We start from the raw sequence: 11,891 nt of genomic DNA, 5'->3' as shown, positions 1-11,891 counted from the left end.
TATATCTATATAGTATAAATTAAAATGTCTTTTTTTCCGTATCATAATAAAATAAGACAATATGTAAATGACATGGTTTTAAGATTAGAATGTTGTACAGTACATATTGCCCATTTATTTTTAATAGTAGCACACTGTGTGCACAGGAGAAATGAAACTGCATTTTTGTGATGCATTTTAATTTTTAAGTAATCATTTACCAGACAGCATTTACAATATGTAATAGGAAGAAAAACAAAGAAACTCTTTTTCTTTTAATTTCTTGTTTTCAAAAATACAATACAAAGAATTTATTATTAATAATTAAATTACTAAAATAAATTAATAAGATTTTGTTTTAACGCGGGTATGTTAAGGCAGCACATGGACCAGAATTTGGCGAATTAAGACTTTTTTATAATTATGTAACACTAATAAATCGGAAAAGTCAAGCATAAAACATTTGTTATAATTATGCATCCTATAGACTTAAATGGGACATAGACTACATGAAGCACTTCACCAAGACGTCACCACGTAACGTCTATTATTAGAAAGTATGCCTTAACGAAAAAGTGAAAAGTTCAACACTACCCCGGGGATAATTAATTTCAATTTGTAATAATTTAATTTTGCTTGTATTCTTGCCTCTCATTGGTTGATTTCCAAAAAGGAACGCATAACATTTTGTATAATCTGGTTTGGTATGGGGACACACCCCCTTGACAACCAGCTGAATCATCTGTATCCAGCAATCCCCTCATTTTCAGTCCTTGGGATTCATGGAAAATTTCAGATTTAATGAATGTACCTTTAATTTCAAACAGTTGCTCGATCTTACCTCATGTAAACAAGCATCATGGCTGCTAGATCTATGTATCAGTTTTTACCTCCCCTAGCTTCCCATCACTTCCGTTACTACGGTTGTATTATTGCGCGATAAATTTGAACTCATAAAAACAACACAATTTTGCATCCCCCAGTTATTTAATTATTTTAAAATTAAATTATAAGGAATGACTCTAATTCTTGGCCAAATTATCGAGTATAATATGGTTTGGGTCAGTTTACGCTATTTTATAATCCGCTTCGTGTATTAAAAAGCGTAAACTGACCCAAACCATATTATACTCGATAATTTGGCCAAGAATTAGAGTCATTCCTTAAATAATAATTATGTAAAAACATCTCTGTACCATGAAAAGTGCTGCTAGAATCTTATTGTCCTATCCAAGAAATAATTATTCAACACTTTCTGACGAAACCTTCCCAAAATTTTTACATTCTGTTCATAACATCGAAAAAAATGCATTAATTCCCGTAAACCATACTATTCTAGCAGCACTTTCCAAAAACAATAGAATAAGAACTTTAGATAGAAACAAAAATTTAGTTTCAAAGTGTGCGGCGTAGTGTTGAACTTTTGCATCTTATTTGTTATGAACGACAGAGGAAAGGCTGATCGGCAAGTAAACACACTCCCTGCTTTAATTTTACTAAGAAATTGTTGAAGTATATTACAATACCTTATTCATAAGCTTTATTCCCACATGAATCACACATGATATTAATTCTAAATGCTTTCAAACTCCAATTTCTTGTGTTTGTTTACATGAATTCTCGCTACGTTTCACTTTCACTCTGCTACAGCATGATCAACAGTTATGACGTCACGGGTTTGGTATTTAACCCCTGTGATAACTACAGAGACCCAGAAACGACAAAATTCTGTTTGTATTATGCCTCTGCATATTTTGATTAAGTTTTACGACCTCAAATCAATCTTAGATATCGATTATTAGAAATTGTTATCTCTAAACTTCACGCCATATAGCTTGCTATGACGTCATATCATATAGGCAAGTAGAATATTTGGTTGTAACCTTAACCTACCTGCCAATATCATACATGTCAGTAATTGTAAATTAAGGAAAAATATTCTACTTTAACTTTATGCTACTTGATTGTACATGTATATTACATGTATGGCAAAACAGATTCATGCGAACAGGTAGATAGGGTTAACAGACCTGATACCACACTACTTACAGTTTCTTTGTTTGTTGCTGGGTCCACTAGTTTTGGGTACGATTTTTTATGCTTGCTGCCTTTTGTGTCTTCTTCATCATCTGATATTGATTTCTTTTTCTTGGAGACTTTACTCTGTGACTTCCCATCGTCTGAAGATGCCTTTCTTTTGGGCATGTTTACTGCTTTATTAACAAAAGGGATCATTGTAAGAAGTATTATATCACAAACAAATATAATTTCAGCGAGATGTCGTAGGGACTCTGTCGCTGAGATTTACTCATTTAGAACAAAAATGAAAATACTAAACTAGTTCCTGATTATACTGTACATTGTTTATCATCACATGGATGCATAAATTAACTGAAACACATACAAAGATCATAGCATGTTGATAAACTAATTTACAAGGTACTGTAATGATATTGGGTGTGCTTGATTGTAAAGTCAGATTTCAATTCCGAGAGTTCCAAAAATTCTATAAATCATGTAAAACTGGAATTGAAATTAGTTCACAATATGGCTGTAGCTCAACAAATAAAGAATTTCTTCTTATTAAATGATTTATTGTAAGACGCAATGGAGGAAGAAAGTGCAAGTGAATGCTTAGCTGCAGATCTGTAGCTCTCCGAAAAAATATTTTGATAGACTGGAGAGCTACAGTGCCATCCATTGAAAAAACTGTATATTTATTGAGGAAAAAAAGTGCACTGGGTTCTTCATTAATTCTTCCAATTTCCTACCTCAATAAATGAATTGCAAAAAAGGATACATTTTAAAAAATCCTTTATCCTCAATCAAGTACTCTTGTAGTTGACATCTGAACGAAGCATATTGGACCGAATTATCTTTGAAACCAAAATGGCAGTATAGATCAGCGAAGTGTTTGATGATTACAATAGCAGGGTCAGGAGGACTATAAACAACAATTTTGAGAAATGTTTGGTTGTGGATACAGCAAAAGAATATCTTAGGAACACACGGTTAGTAATATTTTGAGATTACAGTTTTAAGAACACGGAGAAATAAACTGAAAACCGAGCACACTTTTTTTGTGCGCAATAAATTAGCTGCAGATCTGTAGCTCTCCGAAAAAAATTTTTGATAGACCGGAGAGCTACAGTGCCACCCATTGAAAAAACTGTATATTTATTGCGCACTAAAATGTGCGCTCGATTCTTGATTAATTTTTCCAAATTCTTATCTCCATTGCAAAAAAATGGAAGATTTCAAAAAATTACTCTCTCCTCTATCAAGTTCTCTCATAGTTGACATCTGAACGAAGCATATTGGACCGAATTATCTTTGAAACCAAAATGGCAGTATAAATAAGCTAAATGTCCGATGATTGCAATATCAGGACCAGGAGGACTAATAACAACAATTATGAGGAATATTTTATTGTGGAAAGAGTCAAAGAATATGTTAGGAACAAACGGTTAGTAATGTTTTGAGATTACAGCTTTAAAAAGATGGAGAAATAAATTGAGGACCGAGCGCATTTTTTTTTTGTGGGCAATATACAGTTTTATCAATGAATGGGTGGCTCTGTAGCTCTCCGGTCTATCAATTCTTTTTGGAGAGCTACAAATCTGCAGCTAGCAATAAATATACAGTTTATTCAATGGGTGGCACTGTAGCTCTCCAGCCTATCAATATATTTTTTTGGAGAGCTACAGATCTGCAGCTAGTGAATGCTGTGAAGAAAAGAATATCATGATGTTTGCTGTGTGCAACTCGTAGGTGAACTTAACAATTAACATGATTTGAATAATATTTTGAGAACAATATTAAATTTAAACAAGCTACCAATCAAGCACGCCCACTGTCGATTATCACGATTATCATTATGTAAAAATACAGCTGTGTAAGAAGCCACACAAAGTGCTACAGTTAAAACAATTGAAGATTTTTTATGGAAAGTTTCCTCCACAATATATAAGACCCTTTCAACATAAAAATCCTACATTATAATTACCTGTAAAACTTTTAACTGGGCTTTGAATGTTTAGAAGAACGCTCTGTAGTCGAGTGTAGACTCAAAAATCGCGGTTGCATAAGCACAAGAAGTGACAAAGGCATAAGAATTGAAGGGCCGATCTCGAGAGAATGATTAATTCCGGAATTCATGTCTGACATTGTTTTGTATAATATGAAAACAATACAGGTATAAACAAGTCAATGAATCTATTAGAAGAATGTTAATGAAGTTACGTAAGAGGTACATAATATGTTGACGGTGCGACCGTTATTGTTTATTTTGTTAGAATTTAAATCGGGCTCGAACGTCAAACTGCACGTGGCATGTGATGCGTCTACAATCGGCAATCCTCGGCTGACTCCGCTTCGCTCCATTCAAACCTCGGATGTGATAGGTGGAGGAATACGCAACAGATCGCTACATTTCTCCGCCGGAAGTGCCTTCTCACTCATTTTTCCACATGCTTGAAGATGGCCGAAAACGTTTGTTTTTTAGATTGTATGAAGTATGCGAAAGATTGTCTGGGCATTGAGTTTGAACTTAAAGATAAACAGATAGAGACGTTAAGGTCTGTTTACGAGGGGAATGACACATTGGCTGTTTTACCAACGGGCTTTGGTAAGAGCATTATCTTTCAGCTGCTACCATTCATGTTCCAGAGGAAATTCGGCCGTCGCCAGCCTATGATAACCATTATTGTTACACCTTTGAATTCGATAATGCAGGACCAGGTGCAGTCTCTTACCAAGCGTGGAATACCTGCCTGCTTTCTTAATATCGAAGGTACAGGTGTGAAAACCTTCGTTGATGGTAAAAGGTATGTGCATTTACAAAATGTTACAAGTGAAATCTTACCAATATTGACCTATGAAACACCATTTCCTAGTTATAGTTTCTTAATTTTAACGAGCAATGTAGTTCTTTTAAGTGTGAAATTTAAATTTAAATACATATAAGCTTGAATCTGTGCGCTGTGTGTTCTTTATTGTTTAATACAGCAGGAACAGATGTGAAGGTACCGTTTGAGAAATACATGCACTGCTCCTATTTATAACAAATAACTGTTTAATTTTTTCGTTTTCATATTGGATCTATCAATTGGCTTGAGTGATAAATTGCATAATTGGAAGTACAAATGTTTTTGACTTTATTATATTATTATTAAACATCATTTGGCTAATGTATATTGATCGAAGTAAATTGAAGAAATTTTTTATAGGGGCAGGTATGGTCAATATATTTATTATATAGATATCAAAAAAGTTTTCAGGATGAAGACTCGGACACTGATATAGAGGAAGTAGTAATATCTAGTGCCCCATTGCAGGATGTGAAGAAGGGTAACTTTTGTCTTATATATGCCCATCCAGAGACTTTAGTAGATAAAAAGGACTTTGGAAAAGTTTTACGAAGTACTGTGTTCCAAGAAAGAGTGTGCGCCATTGTTGTGGATGAGGTTCACATGATTTCTGAATGGTAAGCAAACATCAGGACTTAAAAAATGTGTTTCTTGTCAGATTTACTCTAATTTTACCCCCTATCTTTACCTTTTATTCCAAATTTGTTTTTTGAACCTTAGATTTATTTACTCATACAGTTCTTCTATAGTGAATTTTTTTAACGGAAAGACACAGTTTAGAAAGACACTTAAAAAAATTGCATTGTAATGAAAGCATTGTTTATTTTAATTTATATATTACGTATGATATATGAAGTAAAACATTCGTCAAGGTACGAAGGTTCGATTCCTTCCCTAAGCTTTCAAAGGCAAGTTGCTGGTTGCAAAGTGGGCAAATTGCTTAGTGGCCCCGCCTTGACGTATGTATACTTATGTATGTAATATATTGTTGCACAGTTATCTGCTCTGATATAAATCATTAAATGCACAAATATTTGTGGGGATAAGACTTGAATATTTTGGAAATATTCCTTTTCAATATATTGTCATATGAAAATTTTGCTTGGGAATTTAATTCATTGATGATTGTTAACAACGAAATAAACAAATCTAAATCCTCAACATAATTTTCTGCTTTACAGTATGTTTTTCTATATCACACCAAATAGCCTTAAAATCAAAGTTCACTGCATCCATAGTCAGCTGAAGAGTATTGCTTTAACTTGAACATGTTCAATCAATATCTTTCTTATCGAGGAACATTAGAGTCTGCTAATTCACAAAGATTGCTCATGACATAAACATGACCTTGACCAAGGTTAATTGGGCAAGTTCAAGGTCACTTAAAAAAAAAACTCAATAATTTGTGTCCAGTCCACATCTTTCTTTTTGTATAAACTTCACAAGTTCCCATATTACAAAGATTGCTTATGACCTAAAGGCATGTCATGACCTTGACAAAAGGTCACATGTGCAAGTTCAAGGTCTCTGAAAAGATGTTAATAATTCATATATATTCCTCATGAAAGAACTTGAATCTACTACTTCACAAAACGATTGCTCATGAGGATGTGTCATGACCTTGATCATTTGTGCAAATCCAAGGTCACTCAAAATGTACACAGCAATACTGGTATTAGTGACTTGGTACAACTGAAAAACCCTTTTGACAGTTCTTATTATATATGCAATTTTATCCAGTTTTATTTATGGAAAATATATTTATGTTTTTAGGGGAAAAGAGTTCAGAAATTCTTTTGATAAACTGGGCAATTTGACCTGCCTTTTCCCTGATGTGCCTCATTTAGCCCTTACTGCCACAGCTACCAAATCAGACATTGCAAGGCTTTCTGAAGTATTACAATACCGAGACACACAGTTTGTTATTGCAAATCCAGACAGGCCAAACATCTACCTCGAGATCCGAAGCCGTCTGCCAAACATTCGTAAATTTGAAAAATTTGACAACATTCTGGCTGAGATAGTATCAGAACTCAGTGACAAGCTTGACAGATATCCTGTTACCATTGCCTATTGCAACAATTTGGAGGCCATAGGGTATGCATATGTGTACACAGAACAGAAGCTTGGACCCAGGGCCTACATACCACAGGAAGGAGTTCCAGAGAATCGTATTTTTGGGCAATATCATAAAGACTACTCTGAGAAAATGAAGTTGCAAATTGTCTCCGAGCTTTCTAAACCACAGCCTAAACTACGACTAGTCTTCGCCAGTGTAGCCTTGGGAATGGGATTGAATGCCCCTTCAATCTCACAGATCATTCACTTCCGTCCCCCAACCACCTTAGAAAAGTACTTCCAAGAAGTAGGTCGAGCTGGACGATCTGGACAGAGTGCCAAGGCAATCATGTTCATGAAAAACAATTTCTCCTTTCTTGTTCCGTGTTGGTTCCTTTGCTGTGTATTTAATTTCTCCTGTCTGTTGATAAAAAAAAAACAATTTATTTAATTAATATATCTATATAGTATAAATTAAAATGTCTTTTTTTCCGTATCATAATAAAATAAGACAATATGTAAATGACATGGTTTTAAGATTAGAATGTTGTACAGTACATATTGCCCATTTATTTTTAATAGTAGCACACTGTGTGCACAGGAGAAATGAAACTGCATTTTTGTGATGCATTTTAATTTTTAAGTAATCATTTACCAGACAGCATTTACAATATGTAATAGGAAGAAAAACAAAGAAACTCTTTTTCTTTTAATTTCTTGTTTTCAAAAATACAATACAAAGAATTTATTATTAATAAATAAATTACTAAAATAAATTAATAAGATTTTGTTTTAACGCGGGTATGTTAAGGCAGCACATGGACCAGAATTTGGCGAATTAAGACTTTTTTATAATTATGTAACACTAATAAATCGGAAAAGTCAAGCATAAAACATTTGTTATAATTATGCATCCTATAGACTTAAATGGGACATAGACTACATGAAGCACTTCACCAAGACGTCACCACGTAACGTCTATTATTAGAAAGTATGCCTTAACGAAAAAGTGAAAAGTTCAACACTACCCCGGGGATAATTAATTTCAATTTGTAATAATTTAATTTTGCTTGTATTCTTGCCTCTCATTGGTTGATTTCCAAAAAGGAACGCATAACATTTTGTATAATCTGGTTTGGTATGGGGACACACCCCCTTGACAACCAGCTGAATCATCTGTATCCAGCAATCCCCTCATTTTCAGTCCTTGGGATTCATGGAAAATTTCAGATTTAATGATTGTACCTTTAACTTCAAACAGTTGCTCGATCTTACCTCATGTAAACAAGCATCATGGCTGCTAGATCTATGTATCAGTTTTTACCTCCCCTAGCTTCCCATCACTTCCGTTACTACGGTTGTATTATTGCGCGATAAATTTGAACTCATAAAAACAACACAATTTTGCATCCCCCAGTTATTTAATTATTTTAAAATTAAATTATAAGGAATGACTCTAATTCTTGGCCAAATTATCGAGTATAATATGGTTTGGGTCAGTTTACGCTATTTTTATAATCCGTTTCGCGGATTATAAAGCGTATACTGACCCAAACCATATTATACTCGATAATTTGGCCAAGAATTAGAGTCATTCCTTAAATAATAATTATGTAAAAACATCTCTGTACCATGAAAAGTGCTGCTAGAATCTTATTGTCCTATCCAAGAAATAATTATTCAACACTTTCTGACGAAACCTTCCCAAAATTTTTACATTCTGTTCATAACATCGAAAAAAATGCATTAATTCCCGTAAACCATACTATTCTAGCAGCACTTTCCAAAAACAATAGAATAAGAACTTTAGATAGAAACAAAAATTTAGTTTCAAAGTGTGCGGCGTAGTGTTGAACTTTTGCATCTTATTTGTTATGAACGACAGAGGAAAGGCTGATCGGCAAGTAAACACACTCCCTGCTTTAATTTTACTAAGAAATTGTTGAAGTATATTACAATACCTTATTCATAAGCTTTATTCCCACATGAATCACACATGATATTAATTCTAAATGCTTTCAAACTCCAATTTCTTGTGTTTGTTTACATGAATTCTCGCTACGTTTCACTTTCACTCTGCTACAGCATGATCAACAGTTATGACGTCACGGGTTTGGTATTTAACCCCTGTGATAACTACAGAGACCCAGAAACGACAAAATTCTGTTTGTATTATGCCTCTGCATATTTTGATTAAGTTTTACGACCTCAAATCAATCTTAGATATCGATTATAAGAAATTGTTATCTCTAAACTTCACGCCATATAGCTTGCTATGACGTCATATCATATAGGCAAGTAGAATATTTGGTTGTAACCTTAACCTACCTGCCAATATCATACATGTCAGTAATTGTAAATTAAGGAAAAATATTCTACTTTAACTTTATGCTACTTGATTGTACATGTATATTACATGTATGGCAAAACAGATTCATGCGAACAGGTAGATAGGGTTAACAGACCTGATACCACACTACTTACAGTTTCTTTGTTTGTTGCTGGGTCCACTAGTTTTGGGTACGATTTTTTATGCTTGCTGCCTTTTGTGTCTTCTTCATCATCTGATATTGATTTCTTTTTCTTGGAGACTTTACTCTGTGACTTCCCATCGTCTGAAGATGCCTTTCTTTTGGGCATGTTTACTGCTTTATTAACAAAAGGGATCATTGTAAGAAGTATTATATCACAAACAAATATAATTTCAGCGAGATGTCGTAGGGACTCTGTCGCTGAGATTTACTCATTTAGAACAAAAATGAAAATACTAAACTAGTTCCTGATTATACTGTACATTGTTTATCATCACATGGATGCATAAATTAACTGAAACACATACAAAGATCATAGCATGTTGATAAACTAATTTACAAGGTACTGTAATGATATTGGGTGTGCTTGATTGTAAAGTCAGATTTCAATTCCGAGAGTTCCAAAAATTCTATAAATCATGTAAAACTGGAATTGAAATTAGTTCACAATATGGCTGTAGCTCAACAAATAAAGAATTTCTTCTTATTAAATGATTTATTGTAAGACGCAATGGAGGAAGAAAGTGCAAGTGAATGCTTAGCTGCAGATCTGTAGCTCTCCGAAAAAATATTTTGATAGACTGGAGAGCTACAGTGCCATCCATTGAAAAAACTGTATATTTATTGAGGAAAAAAAGTGCACTGGGTTCTTCATTAATTCTTCCAATTTCCTACCTCAATAAATGAATTGCAAAAAAGGATACATTTTAAAAAATCCTTTATCCTCAATCAAGTACTCTTGTAGTTGACATCTGAACGAAGCATATTGGACCGAATTATCTTTGAAACCAAAATGGCAGTATAGATCAGCGAAGTGTTTGATGATTACAATAGCAGGGTCAGGAGGACTATAAACAACAATTTTGAGAAATGTTTGGTTGTGGATACAGCAAAAGAATATCTTAGGAACACACGGTTAGTAATATTTTGAGATTACAGTTTTAAGAACACGGAGAAATAAACTGAAAACCGAGCACACTTTTTTTGTGCGCAATAAATTAGCTGCAGATCTGTAGCTCTCCGAAAAAAATTTTTGATAGACCGGAGAGCTACAGTGCCACCCATTGAAAAAACTGTATATTTATTGCGCACAAAAATGTGCGCTCGATTCTTGATTAATTTTTCCAAATTCTTATCTCCATTGCAAAAAAATGGAAGATTTCAAAAAATTACTCTCTCCTCTATCAAGTTCTCTCATAGTTGACATCTGAACGAAGCATATTGGACCGAATTATCTTTGAAACCAAAATGGCAGTATAAATAAGCTAAATGTCCGATGATTGCAATATCAGGACCAGGAGGACTAATAACAACAATTATGAGGAATATTTTATTGTGGAAAGAGTCAAAGAATATGTTAGGAACAAACGGTTAGTAATGTTTTGAGATTACAGCTTTAAAAAGATGGAGAAATAAATTGAGGACCGAGCGCATTTTTTTTTTGTGGGCAATATACAGTTTTATCAATGAATGGGTGGCTCTGTAGCTCTCCGGTCTATCAATTCTTTTTGGAGAGCTACAAATCTGCAGCTAGCAATAAATATACAGTTTATTCAATGGGTGGCACTGTAGCTCTCCAGCCTATCAATATATTTTTTTGGAGAGCTACAGATCTGCAGCTAGTGAATGCTGTGAAGAAAAGAATATCATGATGTTTGCTGTGTGCAACTCGTAGGTGAACTTAACAATTAACATGATTTGAATAATATTTTGAGAACAATATTAAATTTAAACAAGCTACCAATCAAGCACGCCCACTGTCGATTATCACGATTATCATTATGTAAAAATACAGCTGTGTAAGAAGCCACACAAAGTGCTACAGTTAAAACAATTGAAGATTTTTTATGGAAAGTTTCCTCCACAATATATAAGACCCTTTCAACATAAAAATCCTACATTATAATTACCTGTAAAACTTTTAACTGGGCTTTGAATGTTTAGAAGAACGCTCTGTAGTCGAGTGTAGACTCAAAAATCGCGGTTGCATAAGCACAAGAAGTGACAAAGGCATAAAAATTGAAGGGCCGATCTCGAGAGAATGATTAATTCCGGAATTCATGTCTGACATTGTTTTGTATAATATGAAAACAATACAGGTATAAACAAGTCAATGAATCTATTAGAAGAATGTTAATGAAGTTACGTAAGAGGTACATAATATGTTGACGGTGCGACCGTTATTGTTTATTTTGTTAGAATTTAAATCGGGCTCGAACGTCAAACTGCACGTGGCATGTGATGCGTCTACAATCGGCAATCCTCGGCTGACTCCGCTTCGCTCCATTCAAACCTCGGATGTGATAGGTGGAGGAATACGCAACAGATCGCTACATTTCTCCGCCGGAAGTGCCTTCTCACTCATTTTTCCACATGCTTGAAGATGGCCGAAAACGTTTGTTTTTTAGATTGTATGAAGTATGCGAAAGATTGTCTGGGCATTGAGTTTGAACTT

General features: G+C 34.1%; 1 protein-coding gene and 1 long non-coding RNA gene across 3 annotated transcripts; one reads left to right on the top strand and one right to left on the bottom strand.

Moving 5' to 3' along the window:
- The first annotated feature begins 4,458 nt into the window (after positions 1-4,458).
- Positions 4,459-7,195, top strand: LOC134255134 (bifunctional 3'-5' exonuclease/ATP-dependent helicase WRN-like). Its single transcript, XM_062737646.1, has 4 exons — positions 4,459-4,805; positions 5,240-5,464; positions 6,621-7,028; positions 7,165-7,195. Exons 1-4 carry the CDS (start codon positions 4,459-4,461, stop codon positions 7,193-7,195), a joined length of 1,011 nt encoding a protein of 336 aa, XP_062593630.1.
- Positions 7,196-7,262: 67 nt separating this feature from the next.
- LOC134255133 (uncharacterized) lies at positions 7,263-11,424 on the bottom strand. Of its 2 annotated transcripts, none has more exons than XR_009989462.1 (3): positions 11,347-11,424; positions 9,390-9,550; positions 7,263-7,326 (listed from the first exon to the last, which is right to left on the bottom strand). It is a non-coding gene; the product is annotated as an uncharacterized LOC134255133 (long non-coding RNA). The 2 variants fall into 2 exon arrangements; XR_009989461.1 differs by having other exon boundaries at positions 9,390-9,553; positions 11,347-11,395.
- Positions 11,425-11,891: the final 467 nt, after the last annotated feature.

The sequence above is a fragment of the Saccostrea cucullata genome, unplaced genomic scaffold, assembly GCF_032062105.1.
Source record: "Saccostrea cucullata isolate Sc308-1 unplaced genomic scaffold, CSIRO_AGI_Scuc_v1 ctg17168, whole genome shotgun sequence".
In the NCBI taxonomy this organism is placed as follows: domain Eukaryota; kingdom Metazoa; phylum Mollusca; class Bivalvia; order Ostreida; family Ostreidae; genus Saccostrea; species Saccostrea cuccullata.
The sequence above is the reverse complement of the archived record's forward strand: the minus strand, read 5'-3'. Positions and strand labels throughout refer to the sequence as shown.

Excerpts from the sequence above, each read along its gene's own strand:
- LOC134255134 (XM_062737646.1), top strand. The coding sequence starts at position 4,459 with ATGGCCGAAAACGTTTGTTTTTTAGATTGTATGAAGTATGCGAAAGAT. Across the intron at positions 4,806-5,239 it reads ACCTTCGTTGATGGTAAAAG|ATATCAAAAAAGTTTTCAGG; the intron begins GTATGTGCATTT and ends TTTATTATATAG. Across the intron at positions 5,465-6,620 it reads GTTCACATGATTTCTGAATG|GGGAAAAGAGTTCAGAAATT; the intron begins GTAAGCAAACAT and ends TTATGTTTTTAG.